We start from the raw sequence: 23,823 nt of genomic DNA, 5'->3' as shown, positions 1-23,823 counted from the left end.
CAACTGGGAAACAGCGGCCCTCATCCTCCTGGACCTCTCCGCAGCATTCGATACGGTCTGCCACCGCACCCTAGTGCAGCCCCTCAGCAACATCGGAATCCAAGAGAAGGCACTGGAGTGGATCATCTCGTTCCTCACCGGAAGAACCCAGAGAGTCCGCCTCCCCCCGTACAGATCCAAGGTCACCGAAGTCATATGCGGCGTACCACAAGGATCATCACTCAGCCCCACCCTCTTCAACGTCTACATGAGCCCCCTCGCAGCCATCGTACGCCAACACAACCTCAACATCATCTCCTACGCCGACAACACCCAGCTGATCCTCTCCCTCACCAACGACCCAGGAACCGCCAGAACCAACCTACACGAAGGGATGAAAGACGTAGTCGAGTGGATGAGGAACAGCCGCCTGAAACTGAACTCAGACAAGACGGAAGTCCTCATCCTTGGATCATCACCTCCCGCCTGGGATGACTCCTGGTGGCCCCCTGCCCTGGGCAGCGCACCCAAACCAACGGACCACGCACGCAACCTGGGCTTCATCCTGGACTCCTCCCTCTCGATGACCAGACAAGTCAACTCCGTCTCATCATCATGCTTCAACATCCTACGCATGCTCCAAAAGATCTTCCGATGGCTCGCCACCGAAACCACGAAGACGGTCACACAGGCACTCGTCACCAGCCGCCTGGACTACAGAAACACCCTCTATACCGGAACCACAGCCAAACTCCAGAAAAGACTCGAACACATCCAGAACGCCTCCGCACGACTCATCTTGGACATCCCCCGACACAGCCACATCTCCGGACACCTGAGAGACCTTCACTAGCTACCCGTCAGCAAGAGAATCACGTTCCAACTCCTCACCCACGCACACAAGGCCCTCCACGACCTGGGCCCCTGGTACCTCAACAACCGCCTGATCTTCTACACTCCCACCCGCCAGCTACGATCGACCAGCCACGCCCTCGCCACCGTGCCACGCATCCGAAGATCCAGGTAGGAGAAGGATCTTCCTCCCATGGTGGCAGCCAAGACTTGGAACTCCCTCCCCATCCACCTCCGCCTGACCCAAGACCACCTCTGCTTCAGGAAGCAACTCAAGACATGGCTGTTCGAGCAGTAGCGGTCCCCCTCCCCCAAGCGCCTTGAGACCCTCAGGGTGAGTAGCGCGCTATACAAATATCCTGATTGATTGATTGATTGATTGCCTGCATGCTCGGGATGTGTAGCGCGCGAAGTTACCCATGAGGTTTGTCCCGCTCGCTCGCGTCCCCTTATTTCCGGTCACTACTAACGTGTTCGCGAGTTATTTTGTGCCAGATCGCAGTTTCTGCGTGTTCGGCAACTCAATCTTACGACAAGCATCCTCGCGCACGCGAAAATGCTATTGAGCGCGCGAGAACTAAGCTACGCAGCAGTTTGCGGACTATTCGACAACTTCGCGTTCTCCGCGGAGCGCGGAGTTGCCGAAACTCCGCAAACTCCGCGAACGGAGCGTAGTTCTTCGCCCAGGGTTAGTTATTAGTTAGCAATAACCGTTACTACGCAAGTTGTTACTTTGCATTCATTAACACTTTCAATGAAATGGTATGCGAATTAAAAACTTGCGTAGTAATAAAAATGGTATGGGGGAATAAACGGTCATGTTTTAAAAAAAAAAAGTGTAAAACACAACACTATAGAAAATACACTACCCTACACATCTAAAAAACTAAAACACTACCCTACTGAAACACCACTACACTACCCTAAACCACTACCCCCTGCAATAACATACACATTCCCCTACTCCGCGCCCTACACTCCTTCATTACCCATCACAACCCCAACACTACACTAAAACAGTAAACTACACTAACACTACAACACTACCCTCAACCCTAAAACACTATCCCAACTAGCCCCAGTCCTGTCCCTACCCCCAAACACTACCCTGCACAACCCCCGACACTACCCTAAACCCTACACTACACTAACCCCACAACACTACCCTAAACACTAAAACCCTACACTAACCCCACAACACTACCCTAAACCCTAAAACACTACCCCCAACACGACCCTGCACCTAGCCCCAGTCCTGTCCCTACCCCCAAACACTACCCTGCACAACACCCGACACTACCCTAAACCCTACACTACACTACACTAAACCCACAACACTACCCTAAACCCTAAAACACTAGCCCCAGCACGACCAGGGCCCCTACCCCAGGTCCTGTCCCTACTCACAAACACTACCCTTCACGATGCCCTACACTACACTACTCTGCACAACCCCAGACACTACCCTAAACACTAAAACACTACCCTACACTAACCCCACAACACTATCCTAAACCGTAACATTACCCCCAGTACGACCCTGCCCCTACCCTCAGACCTGTCCCTACACTGAAACACTACTCTGCACAACCCCAGACACTACCCTAAACCCTAAAAAAACTACACCAACCCCACAACACTGCCCTAAACCCTAAAACACTCCCCTAGCACAACCCTGCCCCTACCCCTTGTCCGTTTCCTATTCCCAAACACTACCCTTCACGACCCCCTACAATACCCGATACCAAATACACTACTCTACACCTACACAACCGTCCCTACTCCCAAACACTACCCTGCACGACACCACCCTAAAACAGTACAACCATACACAAGTGTACAACCCTACACAAGTGCACAACCCTGCACAAGTGCACAACCCTACACAGCATCTACACAGCCCCACTTACCTCTTTCCACATGTGGTTCCATTCTTCTCCCCCTCCCTGCTTCCTGCTTCCTCCGGCTACCTCCATCATGGGCTTCCTACGTCCTCGCCTGCACCCAGAAAAGCAGCAGACCCTGGGAGCAACTTGCCGCTGTGACGACCTCCAAAAGCGGCACCCGCCCCCTACGCATGCGTTGAGTACGATGTAACAGCACGCGTACTAAAGGAGACGCGTTGTTACATCGCATGCGTTAGTACAGTAATGGTACGCAAAGAAAGGTCCGCGTACTAATGGATGTTTCCCATGTGAGAAGGGTTGGTGGTCTAAATAGACATATCATTATGGCAAGAAGAGTGGGGTAGGTCCTTCAATTAAAGAAGCATCAGGAGATTGTACAATAGTCAACTTTAATGATCAGATGGTGACCGGGGACCTGGTAAGGGATCTTCTGAGTGCCCCATCTCTAGACACACAGATTTTTGCTCTCTTATTAGACTATTTTTGTAGCCCCATTAGACCATTGTTGCACAAATCTGCTGGCAGGTTTACTGCTATGCTTCACCTTCCCATCTCCCTCAATGTACGCATTAGCAGACCTGAAATTAAGGGCAGACCTGGAGTCTTGTGACCGACTGGCTGAGTCAAATACTCACTTGGCCAAATGACATGAAACAGTAAATCAGAAAGGTGCAATGTCAATAGGGGCAGCTAATTCACATTTGAAAATAGCACCTTGGAACGTAGCAGGTCTTGGTCAAAAGCTGGGCAATGTAGAGTGGAAAACCATTGTCTTGAAGCAGAATATCCTATGTTTCCAGGAGACCTGGGCAGTTGGCCCAATATTTTTGAGTGGGTATCGGTCATTTCAAACGGCAGCAGTCCCTTCCCCAGCAGGTAGAGCGAGAGGAGGTATAGTGAGTGACCTAAAATTAATATCAGCATGCGGTCCTTAATGATCAAAACGTTTGAGAGCCCCAGTCCCTAGTTCCATATTTGGCTATGTGAAGGTGGAGGAGATTGGGACTGGCTATTGATTAATGAAAATACCAATAATTGTGGTGGAATATGGCTTCTGTGGTGGATTCATTGGAAGAATATGGAGGTCATGTGCGGAGCACCCTCTAAAAACATATCACTATCTTGTGGGTAGGAGATTTAATGTCCACCCTTGTAAGCATACGAGGGATACTATCTGTGATTTAGTGTACGTTGAGGGTGATGCAATTGCCCATTTTAAGCATCAGGACTATGATAACCAGTTACATAGGATGTTTGAAAAGTACCTGCTGCTGCATTCCTGGTCTCCAGCAATTTTTAGGCAACAATAAAAATGTGAAGATAACTTCGGTGATTAATGTTCTTTATTGAGAGAGATCAGAGGTTTGTCTAGTCACTAGTGGAAGTTTTGACTCATGGTAAGGTAGCCACAGTGGGGTAATATGCCTGCTGCAAAGAACGTGTACCAGGCAGATCACGAAATGAATATCATGTAAATAGGTTGGTGAGTTACTGCTTTTGTCTGAGAGATTCTTTTGGTATTTGCAGTTTAGAAGTTAAAATCCTAACATTGAATAGTGAGCTATTAACCGCCATCAAAGAGCTGCATGAAAACTTCAAGGTATAGACTAGAACGTTATCCTTTATCCCCAATCTTTCCTTGTCCTAATGTTGGAAAATGGGTTAATTAGGATAGAAATGAATTCTGATTACTAAAGAGCACAGACAACCATGGTGTTATGTTTTACATTTTGAGTTTGTGCTTCTCTAGTGTTGCAAAGCCATCCTGCGCCCTCGGCACTCCCCAACTCTTTGCTGACTGGTAAAGGTGCTACCCGACTCTGACTGGCCCTGGCCTCTGCCTAACCAGGCCCAGTGCCATCTTGAAAGAGTCACTTACAAATACAGTGAAACTACCTACATACACTAGGGTGCACTATGAGTTAGGGTATCCCTATGATTGGCATGACCTCTCCTATAAGAACCTAAAACGTAATAGGCCAGGGGGATTAGAACTATCTTTATGTCCCTAGAATATAATAGGGAATTGCAGTTTAGAGGCCAGCAGTCCTTCGTGCTCCTGCATGTGTGCACTGCTGAAGCTTGCGGTCAGTTTAGAAGTAGCCCTGTATTGTAGAACTGATTTTAAAATACAAATTGTCCTTAAACTCGACTTTTGGGTTTGGGGCAAAATTAAGTTAAGTGGAAAAATTTTTTCCACTTAAGTATGGCGGATCATATTTGCCACATAATACACCATCTGCTGCATAATCTAACGATTTCACCCAAAACAATTTTGTAGCTCAAATGGATCAAACATTACTAAAGAAATGTGACTTATGTTGCTGTGAAGTGTAGGGGCCTTTCCAAAGGTTGACTGTCACCTTTCCTACTACTGCATTTGTATGTTACACAAGTACTAATGAGGCAAAAGCTTTGAAGAGGCTGTTAGTATGTATAAATATGTCAAAATAATAAAGTAACATCAAATGTACCACATTACACTGCAGCCTTTTTATTGTTGCATAATTTAGTCAACACTGCAACATCATTTTGGCCTCCATTGGTTTATTAATCCGGTGGCCCGAAAGCAGGCTGCAAGTGTTAAAAGTGTTTGTGCATGAAGCAGAGACCATTAAGTTTGTAAACTTAGGGGCTGTTAACGATGACAGGCGGACTTCAGTCCATCCGCCATCGAGTCGGGAAATGGGACCACTGGCCTTCAAGGCGGCGGCCCCACAATAGGCATTACAATGCAGCCGTCACTCCGGCGTTCGCAGCGCCTATCTTTTACATTGCAGTAGGTGCTGCTGGCTGCATCATCCGCCATAATGTAAAAAGGGACATGTTAAATATATCACTGCACTACGTGGCAGGCATAATGCAGTGCCTGCCACATAGTGCAGTGATATGTAGGGGGGTATCATAGGTGCTCCCCAGGTCCCATGTCTGGGGGCTAAGGGGAAAGGGCCCTGCTACAGCCCCCAAATGTCCCTTTCTGCCAGCTTTTCTATGGCGTGTAAGGGATATCGTATTTTATTTATTTATTTTAGAAGTTTTATATAGCGCGAACAAGATCCTTGCAGATATCAGAGCGCTTTACAGAGCATAGAATAACACCAGGATGGCGAATAACAGGCCATAAGGTACATCACAGTTGTAGGTATAGGTGGGGTGGGGTATGTACATGGGGGAGCATAATAAACAGGTACATCAATAATGCAAGTAGTAAAAGTAGTTGTAAGCATAGACAGTCTGGTAATTCAATAATGCAAGTAATACGAATAATCGAGGGATCATAGATAATACAGATCGGTGCAGAGACTTTTAAAATTCATGTTAATAGATCAAGTGTGTTTAGCCATGAGGATGGCTTTTACTTCTTTCCTAAAGAGTGTGATGGAGGGGATGAGTCTAGTTTCAGGAGGGAGTGAGTTCCAGATCCTGGGTGCCATTCCTGAGAAGGAGCGTTTATAGGTTTTTTCCTTCAGGAATCTTCGAGATTTTAGCAGAAGATTATTTGTGCCTCTAGTGTTTCTAGAGCCGCCAGAGATTGTAAACTTCTGGGCGAGGTAACCGGGTGAGCTCAGGTGAACAGCCTTGTGTGTCATGCAAGCGATTTTCAGATGTATTCTGGCTTCAAAAGGCAGCCAGTTCAGGGCTTTCAAGTCATTGGAGATATGGGAGTGTTTTTTTGACCCAGTGAGGAGTCTCACTGCAGCGTTTAGAGAAGCTATTAGGGGTGCCGTAGTAGTTAGAGGGAGTCCGCAGAGGGCAGTGCTGCCGTATTCAATTCGAGGGGTGACTAGTGCTTGTACTGCAGTTTGGAGGTCTTTGGCTGGGAGGAAGGGTTTGAGTTTCCTCAGTGTATTGATTTGATAGTTTGCACCCTTTGTTGCCTTGCTGATGTGTTGCTGCATGTCGAGATTGGTGTCGAGTGTTATGCCCAGAGATTTTGCTGAGTCCACGATGGTTGGTTGGACATTGAGTGCAGTTAGGTGTTTAAACCAAATTTGAGTGGTAGAGATCTACGCAGGAGGTGTGATCAGAAGGAACTCTGTTTTCAAAGCATTGAGTTTGAGATGATTATCGGCAAGCCAGGATTGGGTGCTTCTGATCGTTGAGTTCAGGAGAACAATGTCTTTGGGGGATTGCACTTTGAGATATAGTTGGGTGTCATCGGCGTACATGTGAAAGAATACATTGGATGTTTGTAACAAGGTGGTGAGAGGTTCCATAACTAGGTTGAACAAAGTTGGGGATAGGGAGGATCCTTGGGGGACGCCTAACGACACAGGTATTGGCGAGGACAAAAGGTTGTTGCACTTGAATTTCTGCGACCTGTTGTGTAGAAAGGAAGCGAACCACTTGAGAACATTTCCAGATATACCCATTCTTGTGTTTAATAGTTCGAGTAGATTCTCATGTTTAACGGTGTCAAATGCTGATCAAGAAGGATGAGGAGGCAGGTATCATTTTGGTCAAGGATTTGAAGGGCGTCATCAATTATGTGAGTCATAGCGGTTTCTGTACTGTGTCCTGCTCGGAAGCCTGATTGGTGGGAGTTGAGGAGATCAAACTGATCAATGTGTTTGGTCAGTTGTAGTTGTGCACATTTTTCCAGGAGTTTGGCGAGAGTGGGAGTATTGGTAATGGGACGGTAATTGTTTAGATCAGATGGGTCGGCTGTAGGTTTCTTTAGTAATGGAGTCACTTGTCCGACTTTGAGGGCGTCAGGGATGGTTCCTTGTTGGAGTGAGCTGTTGATAATTTTAGTCCAGAGTGGGAGGAGCAGCGGGGTGAAGTCTTTGACAGCGTTAGCAGGGAGGGGGTCCGTGAGGTGATTGGATGGTTTTAAGGTGCTGAGCAGTTTGCCAATTTCCTCTTCAGAGTAGGTGTCAAAGGATGACCATGTAGCATTGTTTTTTGGTTCAGTGGATGCAGTGCAGTGGGGTTTGGGGTAAAGGCTTGCGTCAATGAGGAGATCGCTCTTAATGTTGTCAGTTTTTTGGGTAAAGAAAGCAGCGAAGGCTTCACAGGAGGGTGCTTTGCGCACAGTGATGGGTGGTTGGGGTTGTTCCTTAGATTGTGTTCTGATTAGCTCAAAAAGTTCTCTCGGGCGGTTTTTTGCTTGGTCAAGCTGAAGGCTGAAGAAGGCTGATTTTGAGCGCTTTATTTTCCTGAAGTAGGCGTTTCTCTTTTCCTTCAGAGTTTTTAGGTGCAGTGTAGAGGGGGCCATTCTCCAAGAGCGCTCTGCCAACCGCATGGTTCGTATCTCCTCATTAAGACTCCCGTCATACCATGGATTGGAGATTTTGGCGGAGACTCTTTTTAGCTGCATGGGTGCAGCCTCATCAATTATTGAGGTCATGGTGTTGAGATAGTGGTCGGTCGAGGATTGGACGTCCGTGGCGCCAATCGGAGGGAGTAGGACGTCATGACTCTTCGGGGGTAGGGAGTTTGGGTTGAGTTTTTTCAGGTCTCTTTTCCAGACTTTAGGCTTGGAGGATTGAACCTTGCTGAATTTGACTTTCTCCTTGATGAAGAATTCCTACAGTAGTGCCTGGTAGGCACCACCAGCATTGATGGAACCACGAGCCCCTCTGCCGCACTGGCGGGTTCAAGGAGCCCATTGGGTGCGTGGCGGTTGGTCTTTCCGGCCGTCAGGGAACCGCCCGCCATTGTAATATGGTGGGCGGGGATGCAGTCACTGATGGCAGTGGGACTGCCACCGAAGGGGTGACATGGCAGTTCCTCCGCCATTATAATCACCCTCTAAGTTTGGTGTGCATGCAAATCCTGCATTGCCAACCCCTAGTAAGTTGCACTATTACTGCTCAAAAAGGCCAATGGAGGTACCAATGGGTGAGGTGGACTGGCCTCAAGGGTCTTGTGACTTCAGTGACAGTCACTGTCGATCTAGGGTGTGCTTCTTCGTATGCCTGCCCGCAAGACCAGTGCTTAATTCGAGCCGGTGCTTTCCGGCGCTCGGCACCTGCACTTATATGCCAGCACCGGCACTTGGAACAGCTGCTCATTTAAAGATGAGCAGGAAAACAGTTATTTATTAATTTAATACATGTTTAAAACAACTAATACCAGCCACCCAAACCATTTTTAAAGCTTGGGAGTCTAAATTCTCACACTTGTAGCAGTGTGATGGTTAGTAGTTGTGTAAGTTCTGTTATTGGCAGCGCTGGCAGGGGAAATGTGTGGTGCAAACTGTGGTCGCCCCATCACGAAGGCCCCAGCACTTATTTGTTTACAAATTAAGCACTGCGCAATATTGGAAGTGAACTGCAGTATGGATTGTGGAGGACAGGCCTTCCAGGTTAACTCACACTTGCCACTGTTAAGGTCCACCTGCGGGTGCTAAGATACCAGAGCTTCTAAGGTCTATAGGGCCTTCTAAGGTGTAGCATAGGAATGAGCTTTGTCAGGAGTGTAGTCTGGTGGACTGGTCATGAAGGTTGAACATGGTTCTCCAGTTCCAAATTTAGCAGCTCTGGCCAGAGTGCCACATCCTCCCCCACACTGAACACCATACTGCCCCACAGAGAGAAAACTGGCACTGCCTTCAGCTACAACTCAATTGTGCTACAACTAAATTCAAATTATGCACTAGACAACAAGTAAAATGCTGCCCGAAAAATATTAATAACACCCTAGAAAAAAGCAAACACTCATAGGGAATGCAAGAATAAGCAAAGCATGTGAAATGTAATCAGGAACAACATGGTTAACTTAACGGTTTTAAACTCATTATTCAGAAATCAGTAGATGATTTTGCCTGAAAAGTTCTGCTACAGGACCAGGAAGGGGCCCATTTCAAAGTCCATTGCTTATATCCTTACAAAATATAAGCAGTTTGGTTTAAAAAAGACCACATCCCTAACACAGAGCTGTGGTACACATTTTAGAAGCTAAAATAATTAAAACAGTTGAAAACGATTATATTAAACGTTTCCACTCCATCCATTAACCATGTATTGCAGTCCCTTTAGGAATGGTGCACTTCCCCACCCTGGGAAAACAATGTTGTTCAAAGAAAGAAGATAACAATAAAGTAGCCCTTTCACTGGTAAACTATGTAAAGTGGCACTAATGTGTGTGGGTGTAAATAACAAACTTGCCTGTCCTCTGACTACTCTGTATTGGTTTATTTAGGTATTTATTTATTTTTTTCTCTCTGTCCCGAGGTTGTTGTTTGGAATAGAAAAATCAGCACATAAGGAAGAGTGAGACAGAGACAGAAAGATGGAGGAATAAAGAGAGAGAGAGAGGAGAAGAGGGCAGCTGCCAGAGACAGATCAAGGAAAGTGGACACTGTCCTTGCCTTCTCTGGGCATGAAGGAAAAGAGACCGTTTTTTTTCCTTTTCTGCCCTTCCTAGAACGCCGCTGAGCCTTCCTGCAGCATAACAAAGGGCAGAGGGCGGGTGGCCTCTTTGACTCCAGGCAGGTCAAGTGCAGGGCCATTAGGTAGCGCCTCGCGTGCTAATGGCTCTGTGAATAACAGAAGGGAGAGGGGAAATTCCTTTGTCCCTCGTCCCCCGTCAATCTGGGGGAGGGGAGGGATATGTCCCCCCGCGTCCCCCACACTTCCTACGCCCAGTCATGACAAGGTACACCAAGGAGCATTTTTTTTTTACATAAAAATATTCAATAACGGGACACAGAGCAACCGTCAAAGATCATTATTTCACATTTAGCCTCAACCTACCACTCTGTAATCCCGGGGCCATGTATCAAACGAAACACAGCAATGTAATGTACATTACAATCAAAAAGTCAGTTGGGGGATAACAAGTAAATAGACACTACACAAACTCTACAAATTGCACATGGCCTTATTGTAATTTACAATTGAATATTCGAGAATGCGTACTTTAAATCGCCTCTCCAATGTTCAGGTGAGCCTGAAAAATCGAAAATACAGAAATGTTTGCTTACAAAGGCTGGCATCAATCTCAGTGCACACTAAAAGCGTAAACCTCACTTGTAAATGAAATTGGCTCAGTCATGAGTCAATGCTTTATTATTGTCAGTCTTCATTTTCTATGCATCAGATACACGAACACGCCAATAGTTTAGGAGCACCTGAAACCTATGGACGCTAAATTCAAGAGGGCAATCTATACATATCTAGAAATGATAGATTTAGTATTATTTATTGTCCGAAAATGTAGGCCACTCACTCGCTGCCACAGCTTGGTGCTCGTAACAAGAAATTCACAATTTGCAACACATGGTGGCAGCAGCGAGCAAACATTGCCTAATAAATAAAGCCTTCACCGCAGTTGCAGCTAGCCAGATATTGCATTGCAATGGAAATTTAATTTGGTTTTCAGATAACAGAGCGCAATCACTGTCGATATTATCAGCTCTCGCATTACCTTGCAGTTACTAATTGCCTTAATGAACAGCAACAACTAAGAACAGGGAATCAACTCACAGCGGAAAGTGACACCCCACAGGATTTCATGGTAGTATAGCCATGCGGTGCGCAATGAAACAACAAACTTATGACGCCAGTACAAAGCTGTTGTAATTTAGTGACACTCCCACGGTGAAACCATGCCCCCACCGTGACCTATTGCCCTCGCACTTCCCTCGCCTAGCCGATAATGGGAGCGAATGAAAAGCAGGACGGAATAATTTAAAAAAAAAAAAAAAAAAGGCAGCTCAGAGCGAATAAAAAACACCAGCACTCCTGAGGAGGGTTGGTAAACAAAGAAAAAAGAAGTTCTTTTATTGGCAATAAAATGAAGGATAGTGAAGGGATTGTGTAATTGGGATCCAATCTCAGGGAGGAGTAAACAGAGGAAGCCGCATGACAAATGTATGTCATGGACAAATGGGGAGAAAGAATGGGAGAGCAATGTTGGAGCCAGCAAATGGCAATTCGATGGGCAGGCTGAAGCTCCCAAAGTACATACAACAGGTCTCTTTGAGACAGCACGAGCGCCTTTTAAAGTGTAGACGTAAAATATCACATAATGCGGGTTCTTTGGAGAAAAAATTAAACTCGATGCCAACTAAGTCTCCACAATCATCTGCTCAGTAGACATTTTCTAAGGTACACAGCAGGTTTAATTTCAAACCTGACTCCTCAGCAGCTACTTGAATATAGACGAGATAACTAAAGAATATCAATGGGAACATCAAGTGCCTCCATGCCAGAGTCTAATTTGGCCCATGCTAGATTGTTAGTCAACAGTACTTTGTTTCAAAGGGTACTAAGAAAAATGTACAGAATATCACTTTTCCATGATTTTTGGAACTTGAAGCTGCTTGTAAAAAGGGCAGATCCCCTGTTCCAAAGGGATGGAATTGCTGTTTCAGGTGCTTTGAAAGACAAGAGAAAGATAGGTTAAAGAAGATGCTCTTGAAAGAGAGACATCCTGGTAGGTTTAGCTTAGCTCTCTTTAGATCTTAAAATGCGACACTTTGAGCCAATGTACCTGAAGATGCCACATGCAGGGCAACAAAAGTATTACAATGATGGTGATGCGTTGACATTTTTGTGCAAATAAATAAAGAGGTCGTCTTGTTGAGGCACGCTTCTCCGATGATGGAGAATGCGGACCTCTCCTTTGCCCCATCAGTCAAGGCGATCTGCCAGTACCCAGACGTTAAGTCAAACGTGCTGAGGTACCGGGCAGCCCCTAGCCGATCAATGAGCTCATCAGCTCTTGGGAAAGGGTGCGCGTCAGTCTTCGTGACTAAATTGAGCCCTCGGTAGTCCACACAGAACCGGAGTTCTGGTGTGGCATCCAATGCCGCAGCCTTTGGGACCAAGACCACTGGACTGGCCCAAGGACTGTTAGAGGACTCAATCACCCCTAACGCAAGCATCTTTGAGACCTCCTCTTTGATGCATGCTCTAACCCAGTCAGTTACCCTGTACGTTTTGTGCTTCACAGGTAAGCGGTCTCATGTGTCCACATCATGGACGCACCAATCTGTGACACCAGGGAGAACAGATCAGAAACCTGTCCCAGCAACTGGCGCCAATCATTCTGATTCTCATGGGTCAGGGTGGAAGAGAGGTTCACACCATCCACTGACCCATCGCGCTTTGTCGCAGACAGGTTAGGCAGAGGCTCGGTCTCCTCCTCCTCCATTCCAGAATCTGTCGCTTGGAGCATGCGTTCTTCGGACCTCTCCAAGTGGGGCTTCAGGCGGTTGACATGCAGGACCCGCAAGGAGTTCCTGGGAGACCGCAAGTCCACCAAGTAGGCAACATGACTTTTGTGCTCCACAACCTCAAATGGTCAGGTCCACTTATCCTGGAGTGTGCAGGGTTCCACTGGGCCATGAACCACACTTTCTGACCAGGCTGAAGCTCTACCAGAGTGGCATTATGGTCGTACCACCGCTTCATCTCCTCCTGGCTGGCTTCCAGATTCGCCTCAGCAAGTTGCCTGAAACGCCTAGTCTGGATCCTGAAGGCCAGCATGTGGCTATATACATCCAGGGGAGGTTTCCTGGGAGATTGCTCCCAGCCTTCCTTGACCAGACTCAGAGGTCCTCTCACTGCGTGACCATAGAGAAGCTCAAAGGGACTGAACCCTAGAGATGTATGTGGCACCTCACAGTCTGCAAACAACAGGCATGGTAAGAGGACGTCCCACTTATGCCTTATAGGTTCCTCAAGACCCATAATCATGCCTTTCAGGGTTCGGTTGAATCTCTCAGCCAACCCGTTTCCTTGGGGGTGGTAAGGAGTGGTAAACTTGTAAGTTAACCCACACTCCTGCCACAGGGACTTCATATACTTGGAAATTAAGTTGGCTCCACAGTCAGACACGAACTCTCTAGGGAATCCCACTCTGGTGAAAATCAGTGCTCGTCCCACCATGGGGGCCGTCACTGTCCTCAGAGGTATGGCTTCAGGGTATTGAGTGGCATGATCCACCAAGACCAGGATGAACCTGTTGCCCATGGCTGTCTTGGGGTTCAGTGGCCACACAATGACAATACCCATCCATTTAAAGGGGGTGCTGACCACAGGTAATGGCTGGAGAGAAGCCTTCTGCTTCCTTCCACTCTCCACTTGCCTGGCAAGTGACATGTCCTGCAATGAGTGTCTGAGTTCTTGCGCATTTGGGGCCAATGAAAGTAGGTGACAAGCCTTTCAAAGATCTTGTCGTGCCCCAAATGTCCTGCCAATGGAACCTCATGAGCTAGCCGCAGTAGGAAGGCTCTGAAGCGCTGGGGTACCACCAGCACACGGGTTGACCAAGGCTCAGCAATCCTAGGCTCACTATACCGGAGACCATTCTCCCAGTAGATCCAATGTGATCCAGACTGATCACATAATGCCTGGCACGCAGCCTGTTGCCGCAAACCCTCAAGAGAAGGGTATTCTTTCTGCTCCTGGCAGAATTCTTCCCTGGAGGGGCCTCCTTTCTGCTGCCAATGGGTCAGCTCAGGCAGGTCCCCCAGTTCAGCTACCTGTTCCCCTGTAGGCTCCAGGGCACCCCCCTCAGGGTCTACCTCCTCCTGGACCATGGGTACTTCGGTCCAGTTTCCCATGCCCACTTCTCTCTCCAAGGTAGGTTCCTGGGCCTCCCTCTCAGGCTCCAGGTCCTCTTGAGCATCCCTACGGGCTGCCATTGACTGGGTGGTCACACACGCCAAGTCAGGAAGACCAAACATCTCCAAATGAGTTCTCCGCTCCACCTTTCCCCAAGGTGAGCTCTCCTAATCATTTAACAACAAACAGTCAACAGGCATGGCGGGCCTCACAGCTACCTAAAGAGTACCAGAGACCACCCCTCTCAAAGGGAGCCTGAGACATTGGACAATGGCTCTCTTTGTTGTCGGCGGCAACAACTCAGCAAAATGCATGAGGGACAATCTGCTCTTGAGACACCAGGTGGCACTTGACAGCTGTTACACTGGCTCCTGTATCTATAAGAGCCTCCAGCTTATGGCCATTGATGGTCAACCACTCCCCATATTTCTTAGTGTTGTTGGGCAGTTGGGTCCCTGGGACCACCTCACAGTTTCCTAAAGAGACAAGGGACATCTCTGCGGGACCCCACCCACCTTGGACACCAATCTCCTCCCCAAAGGCTACACTGTCGGGGTGGAGCACCAGGGGGTGCTGCTTTTCCAAATAATTGAAGTAAAGGGTGTCTACAAGGGATTTAGTTTGTCTATTCACTTATAGTCAATTTTTGAGTTAGTTAGCAAAGATCTAACTCTAATGTATCCAAAGGATAACAACAAGACTTTTCTTTGATGGAAACAATCAATGATAAATAAAGGAAAAAAGGGGAAAAAGCACACGGAGAAGTAAATTTATCTGAAAAAATATTGTATTGAATGAATCAATAAATAAATATATGTATGGGGATAAAGTGAAAAAATCAAGTACAAGCAAAATATGTTATGGACAGAAATATACACAAATCAACAGCATAACCTAGCAGAGGCAGGCTTGGATAGTTAGACAAGAAAATACCTACTTTCTAAAAGTGGTATTTTCAAACACAGATTGTTAAAATCTACTTTACTAAAAGATGCATTTTATCATTCTGAGTTCAGGCATACCAAACTCGAATTTCTATCATGTTCCCCGAGTCAGTTAGGATTATAAGATGTATTAATCGAACTGCCCATTTTGGCCTATGGAGAACAGATAGCCTTGCAATAGCTCAAAACAAAAATGGCTGTAATCCACTATTAGGACATGCCACACCAGGGCATGTCCTACCTTATACTTACAATGCACCCTGCCCTTGGGCCTACCATAGGGGTGTCTGATATGAAGAAAAGGGAAGGTTTAGGGACTGGCAAGTGGGTGCATGTGCTCAGTCAACATGGCAGTGCCAGACTGCACATAGGCTCTGCAATGGCAGACCTTAGACACACTTTTACAGGCCGCTCCTGTGGGTGGCACAACCAGTGCTGCAAGCCCACCAGCAGCATTTGGTTTACATGCCCTGGGCATTCCTGGTGCACTGTACAAGGGTCTGACAGGTAAACCAAACCAGGCAATCATGGAATCACAAATTTATACATTAATTTACTATAGAGAGCACTCGCACTGTGGCACTGGACAGCAGTGGCACAGTGCCCAAAGCATTTAATACCAGCAAAAACAGAAGGCAACAGCAAAAATGGAAGGGAGCCCCACGCCAATGGTGCCAGGTCTAACACTACCTACCCATCCAGGTTAAGCACATTTTAGCAAAATTACTTAGGGGGTGCATGTTAGGAATATGCAAGTGCTACTGTTTTTATCTGAACTGTTTCTGTTAATCTAATTAGCACTATCGTAGAAATGTATCTACTATTCACTATATTGGTATTAGCAATCTCTTTTGTATGCTTCTTTATATTGATTGTCGTAGCACATATGTTTTACACAAGGCTGTCGCTGGACAAATAAATTCTTATTGAAACGTCCTAATCGCCATCCTGTGTGTTTTCTGAGAGAAAGCAAGCCATACTGTTACGGTTTTCCATGATCCCTGAGCAATCAGTATTGTCATGTTCAGTGGTTGCCAGAAACTACCTACACCACTGTAAGATACAGGGAGGTGGTAGTGCACCTGTGGAGCTAGCTGGTCTAAACGCTGTGGGGGTGTCCGGAAGCAGTTGGGACACCAAGCCCTCAGTTTAGGCCATCCAAATCGTGCAGGTCCTGTGGAACTCCTAGGAACTACACAATAGCTCCTTAAAAGGTTAGGAATTTCAGTATCCTGAAAATTGTGTTAGTCAGCCTTTCTAATGCGCACTATTGCACTATGCCTGGAGAGAACATTCTGAAATAGATCACCTTTCTACACAACGAACTGGCAACTCCCTTCAGGTCAAACAAAGAAATAAGATCCCAATCGATTTAGCAAAACTCAGTAATTTTCAAAAGGAGGCGGCAAAATAACAATGAAATTTAAAAGAAACAGACTTTCTCCAGTGAAGCATCATAAAAGATTTGAAGAGTGGTTGTAGAGAGAAGAGAAATAGGAAAATGGCTTTGGAGACAGACTACAAATAAAAGGGGCCATAGCCATCAAAGGTTAAGAGGCAACACGTTTTCTTACAAAGGAGAAACGGCGATGTACAATGAACTATGTCATCTAGACAGAAGTTCTAGGTTTTATGCTCATAAAGAAATGTCACACCTAACGAACTATCACATCTGACGAAATGTCACATCTGTAAAACATTAATTATGGAGTTAACATAACGCTACTTTATCAAGAATAATCAGAATAAATATAAACATATGTTAACTGTAAACATTTCGCATTACTCCGTTGGGACGATCTAAAATGAAAGTTTAATAGTGAGTTTGAAACTGACATTTTACAAGAGGGAAACGTTCAACGATCGAGGTTCTTTATTACACCGGGTGATGCAGAGCGGGGTTCATTGCAAAACAAACTTAGCATTGCACAACTGCTTTTCTATTCTATTTGTCAATAGAAGTCACCGTTTGCATATAGAACAGAAAAATTGACCGTGCCATTCAATATTTTTACTGAACACCAGATAACACAAAGTTACCAAACATTAACTTAGTTCACATTGAGTATCCAAATAGGATCAGCCTATGCTACAGCAGTAACGCATAAATCTCATATGTAAAAAATATATAAACGTTTTACTAATAGACCTCAACCTGGGTAAAGAACTCAGGCACATAAAATGTAAAGTTAAATCTAAATGATGCATCGAAAATGCAGTGCAGTTTCAAAAATATTAAAACAGATTTACTGTGTAGCTTTAACAATATCCCAGGTGCTGTAATCATCGACGTGGCTTTTGCGTCCAAGAGATTCACTGTAACCGTGGGTATAGTGGCTCTGCGACTTTATTTCCTGCGAAAGATAAAGAAGTCATTTTGAGAACTCTATTGAATAACAAATGCATTTAGATATTAAATTATCGCCAAAGGCAGATCTCCAGACTGCGCTATTGCAACAGAATCTAAATGCTCCCTAGTCAAACATTCTAGACACCAATTCACTTATCTCAGAACCAAAGATTGAAGAGGATTTGAAATTAAAGATTGCACAAATCGTGTTATAAATCTCAAAACAGAAATACTCCCACATGCACTTCACTGCTTTCATCCTCTGCCTGCTCCGCTGAGTTCTAAAGCCTGCAACTCACTGACTTAACACACCAGCTCTTCACTATACCATTTATCCTTTCCTTCCAGTCCCTACTAATCAGATTAGGCCGCCTCCTTTCGCGACTTTCAACTCTCTTGCTTCACCACCTGGTACACAGATGCACAAACACTTGCCACATATAGCCGGTCCTCACTATCCATTCTCTCACCTAGTCCAATCTCACTCTGCCTACCACTCATATCTGTATCCACAATCAAACACCCACTCTCCCTTTTTCTTCACTTTTCCTCTTCTTACTCACTATTTATATAGTAATAAGAACAACAACATGCATTAGCAAAGCCAACAAGTTTCACATTAATGCGTGAATGAATTAGCACATGGTTTGTGTCGTGTCTTTTTGACAATTTCTTCCTTTCGCTGTAAATATATGGAATAAAAAAGAGGCCACAAATAAAACAGTGCAAAAAAAACAAGCATTGGCATAGCCAAAAGGTCTTACCTTTTGGGGTTCTAATTGTTTAGCCATGCAGCACATTATCCTGGGTTAAAAGCCAATAGTTCTACGCAACCTGAGACTTGTAGGTTCAGAATGGAAGACGAGTGAGAAACTGTAGTGGCGTCAGGGGAGCAGGTTTCTAAGTTAAGAGCAATTTACTCAAAATTTGACGTGAGCAAGCGCCCAAATATGCAAATTCTAAAACCACAGCCGCCAGTAACCAGAATACTGCGTTCTGCTCTGTCCACCACAGACCCAGCTCAGGGTGCATTCAGGCACATGGAGGGGCCGTCTTATCACACAGGGAACAAACTTTTCCCCTTCCAGTGGGGCTTGAACAAGAGGGCGATCATGCCGCAATGATCGATCATTTAGTTAAGTGCCAGTTTCCACATTCCTGTGTAATCGGCTGCAGTGGTCCAACACGTTGTTTTGCGCCATAATAGATAAATAGGTTAGGCAACACGTCAGCAATACACTGCCACATGAGACACAAGAATGGCTCGGACACTCCCTGGAACGGCTTTCTATTCTTTGCTGTATGTTGAGCCACCTGGCACGACAGGTTACCCGCAAACGTCACGGAAAGAGTGCATGGAGCTTAAGATGTATGCAAACAAAAACACCTTAGGACGCCCGCGGGAACGCCATATTGTGTAGGCCCTTCTGTGGTGCGAGTCATGGGAAGGGAGGAGAGTGAGAGGCACGGAGTGAGACGGAAGCAAATTTGTCCTATGAAGGGCTGCGATTTGGTGAAAAACAATCACTTCCTCAATGGCAAGAATGACGATGGCTATAAATAGCTAGATGCGCTGATAGCCGCCTGTTAGCAGTAAAGTGCTGTGCTGCCAATATGAAGAACTTTAACTTCCTCTTACAAATCAATAGTGTGTGAAATGTGTAGCCTATCCTTCTCTGTCCCTTCCTCCGCTCCACTGCTTGCTTGCAATTCAAAGATAAGCTTTTCTCACCTCGCAAAACTTTGCATCCCTATGTTTGAAACACGCCTAGAATTGAACCGGACTGTTAAAACCCACTGCCGAACAACAGTACTGTATAAAACAAGCAAAAGCGAAACCACGGCACGTTGCGCGTAACCTGACCCACCAGGAATGCAGCTGCCACCCTGCGTGCCGTTGCTCGCTCCAGAGAGCAAAACGCCGTGGGAGTGACACATTGGAAAGGAGGTGGGACATGCATCCGCCTTTGGCCATTTACAAGCTTTCATTATTGAAAGACACACGCAAAGGCCAATCCAATGTGTGGGAGGAGTCAAACCCACACAGAGAAGTTTAGAGTGCTTACAATAAGCCTCCCTTAGAGCAGCGCATGCGCACTGCGCTAGGCTCGACCTAAAAAGGATGAAAAGAGACTAGGCAAAAAGTGTGCATATGTGGTCGCCTGTTTAGATCTGGCCCGATAGTGCAGCTGTTGTCTAACATTGTGCAATCAACCTAGAAAAAGAGCTTTCAGGAGTACCTCAGAGACCACACATCAAGGACATGCCACTGAAAAGATACAGGCCTCCTAGATAATAAATAATTATGGTGTTTATTCTTCTCAGGCAGCAGGGTAGACGTGTTAAGTTAGGGCAGTCACGAGAAATGTATTATTACAGTACCAACCACCTCCACCTTCCCTTTCTATCAACTTTAACGATTCCTTAACATTACACCCTTGAGAGAATGGTATTTTTTCTTCCAAATTCCTAGTTTTTTTATATGAGCTGGGGAGATATTTTTTTAAGATTAGCTCCGAAAAGATCAAATTAGTGATTTTAGTTTATTTCATTTTTAAAGATTAAAAAACTAATATAAAATAATTGAAGTAAATTAAATCTATATTAATATATATTAAGTTAATTTATGTTACATGCTGTAACTTTAAATTACCCTTCACTGAATCCTAAAACCCCTTAATTCTCTCCAAACCTACCATTACCTGAACTAGACAAACTCCATGCCAACTCTGAAACTCCAATACAAACACTAAAAACGACACCTTCTTCAACCCAAGGAAGCCTTACTAACCCTTACAGTTACCCTTCCCTGAACTCTAGAAACCTCATACTGTCTTCTTAACTCTAAGCCCTCCGGAACCCTAAAATTGCTTACTACCCCTTAATGATACCCTTACCTGAACCATACAAACACCTTAACACTACCCTTGCCTGAACTCTACAAACCCCTTAATGTTATCCATCTTTGAACCCTAAAAACCGTTGTTACTCCTGGATATTATCTTTCCTTGACCCCTAAGAAAACACTACCTGCTCATTAACAATACCCATCCCTGAACCTTACAACCTTTTGCTACCCTTCGCGCTATTTTCACCTGAACTTTGAGAACCCTTTAGAGCACTACCATCACTAAACCTTACAAACCCTAACTATCCCTTAATGCTACCCTTCTTTGAACCCTAAATACCCTTTGCTAAACAAGTATCAGTACACATTCCTGAACCATAAAAACTCCTTACTACCACTTATTGATCACTTAAGGACTGTGCCTGCCGCAAGCAGGGTGAGCCTAAAAGCAAAATATTTTGAAGAATTGGGACTCAAATTACGGATTCCTTCAAAAAATCCTAATTTCTAAGGCAACCTTCAGGGCCCCACTTGTGATCCTTAATGCTTTTAATCACTACCTTCCTCCGAGCAGCTATACTCCCTATAACAGGAGCACTGTGGGAGAGTTACCAGCTGATATCAGAGATGTCATTATAAGTCCATTAGTGGTGTCAAGCAACAAGGAAAAGCTTAAATCTTATTTAGGGCAGCAGTGAAAGCAGTTTCAAAACATTTTACAGTTCAAGTACAGTGGAGCCCTGCTGAATTGCTATTTGGGAGAAATAAAAACCGTCTCTCTGCTGAAGTCATTCACAGACTGTTGGATGCTTTGCTGCCACACCACAATTCAGTAATACCATTCACAACCAGTTGTCTTGACATTACCACACCTTTAGAGATAATGTTCCGCCCATTTACTCCACCTTTATTTTCCGCCTAACTAGCCGGTTTTTGGACTTTTACTGTGAATCTCACTACCAGAGTCTTATTCATGGTAAATTCACAGTATTTAGACTGAGTGTGTTAACAACAGTGTTTATCTTTTAAGATAATGCCACTTCTTCACAGCTATTGTAAGGGGCAATGGTCCGATACTTGTGAGCAAATGTAAATGCGGCTGCGCATGTGAGACTACCATTGTGCAGAGCTCACTATCTGCGCATAGTAAGTTATTCATAGAAGGGACTCTGCAATGATTAGTGCTCACCCGGGAACGCCTTATAACAGAAGTGAAACAGAGGAGAAATGCCAATACTGAAACTGTAATTCATATGACAATTTGTCAACCAAATAAAGATTTCTATTCAAAACTGGGAGATGCTATTTAATAGCTGTTTATTCTACAAAATATATTGCAAGGTACAATGAATTTGACCTTAGTGCATAATGTCAGTGGAAAATTGTGTGACACTAATGAAACAAGCATTTACAATGCAAAGGTTTCGCCTTTTGAAAAGTTTGAGCTATTGACATGTGTTGGTTTTGAAAATAAATCAATAAATGGCATTGTCATTTCCAATGCCAATAGCTTAATCTCTCGCAAATGTGAGACCTATAGCATTTGCAATGCAATAGGTCGCGTATTTATGCGGGTTTGAGCTAATGATATTGCAGATAACAATGTGTTTTATTTATGTTTCAAAAACCAAAACATAAATAAAAGGTCTCTCACACTGCTGTCTCTCACACACTGCTGCCTCTCACACCATGCTCTCCCACACACCATGCTCTCCCTAGAAGACTCACACTGCTGCCTCACACACCATGCTCTCCCACACACCATGCTCTCCCACACACCATGCTCTCCCTAGAAGACTCACACTGCTTTCTGCTGGATAGTGCGAGTTGATAGCCTGCAGCTATAGGAACTGGTTACTTCTAGATAGGGAGCAGATGTAGCGATCTGATAGGTCTGCTTGCGCAGTTAATTGTTGGCTACAGAAAACTGTAAGGAGGAGGGGTGGAGATGGTATGGCCAGAGTGTATAATCATGGCACTTAAAGTACTGGACAAACTGTGATTGAGTTAGTGTCGACGGGAAGCATGAATCGGGCAGAGCAATTATTTTTGTGCAGAGCGGGACATCACGCAACCCACCCCTGCAAACGACACCATGCACAATTAAGCTATTTTACATTTTGGCTACAAAAAAGAGGGCCCTGCCATCTACATTTTAACAGCTGTTTTGTATGTAATAGGAGCATGTAGAAAACACTTAGTTTATTTTGTTAGTCTCCTGAAAAAATGCCTTGTATCCCAAAGACATGATCACCAGGGTCACAATTTTGAGAAAGGCATAACCTTATACAGCCATAACCAACAAACTTATAAAACCTCATTATCAGCAACAAAACACAAACTATCCTTACACTTCTTTTACTTACCATAATACAAAAAGAACGATAGGATCTTGTAAACCAGGGAGACGAGGTGTAAAACCCGATTTGTACTGGGAGACCAAATTAGCTGCAGAAAACCCATAATACGGCTATACATCACGTAATACAGATATTCTAAATCTAACAGGCATATTTCGAAACAAATACCATTTTAATGCAGATGACTACTACTTATATCTGGTGCATGTGGCGTTGTTAACTTTTCAACTAGGAAGGAAATACGAAGTAGCACAGGCCTGTACAGTTTAATCAGATGCCTTTCAGTTTGGAGCACGCTCATTGTACAAATCTGGACCGTTAACTTGTCCCTATTTGGCCAAGCAAAATGAATTCAGCAGGTGGTCTAGCCCTGGCCTGGTGTTCGGTTATGGGTTGGGGCATAGGCCATGTCGGGTTCTATAGAAACCGTTGGTCCTTACCTAAGTATGGAACGGGAAGCCCCAAGGGCTTCAATGAGTAGTCTTCTCTTGTGCTCCATTATAAGAGCCTTGTATTTGGTATGATACAACTATCCAGATGGTCGTGGTTGCACACATAGATTGAATGAACGTGCCGAGTAGCCAATAAGAAAGCTTATCACCGACGGTGTCCGGGGACTCACACTTGTTCGTGTGAATGTAGGTCATGATAGGTACTCACCCAGCAGATTACGAGCCTTCATGGGGAGGGTGAGCTCTGTACACATCTTCCACTCCACACGGGCAGCGGGAGGGGGGTGGGAACGGACAGCGGGAGGGGGGGCGGGAACACGAACAGCTGGAGGGGGGGTAGGAACGGGAACACGAACAGCGGGAGGGGGGGGCAGGAACGGGAACACGAACAGCGGGAGGGGGGGCAGGAACGGGAAGACGGACAGCGGGAGGGGGGGCAGGAACGGGAACACGGACAGCGGAAGGGGGGGCAGGAACGGGCACACTGACAGCGGGGGGGGAGCGGGAACGGACAGCTGGACATCACGCAACCCACACCTGCAAACGACACGTTAAAAATGGCCAACAAAAACATTTTAAAAAAACATCCGCCCACCGCCGCATGACGTGCTA

General features: G+C 45.4%; 1 protein-coding gene across 1 annotated transcript in view; it reads right to left on the bottom strand.

Moving 5' to 3' along the window:
- The window catches only part of ZDHHC17 (zDHHC palmitoyltransferase 17), a 520,726-nt gene that overhangs the window by 392,647 nt on the left and 104,256 nt on the right, over positions 1 to 23,823 (bottom strand). The window contains exon 2 of the mRNA XM_086919563.1: positions 17,452 to 17,555. Coding sequence (XP_086775689.1) covers positions 17,452 to 17,555 — 104 coding nt within the window. The remainder of the gene's footprint in view (positions 1 to 17,451; positions 17,556 to 23,823) is intronic.

The sequence above is a fragment of the Lissotriton vulgaris genome, chromosome 1_1, assembly GCF_964263255.1.
Source record: "Lissotriton vulgaris chromosome 1_1, aLisVul1.2, whole genome shotgun sequence".
Taxonomy (NCBI): Eukaryota; Metazoa; Chordata; class Amphibia; order Caudata; family Salamandridae; genus Lissotriton; species Lissotriton vulgaris.
Note: the sequence above shows the minus strand (reverse complement) of the source record. Positions and strands in the feature narration are given on the sequence as shown.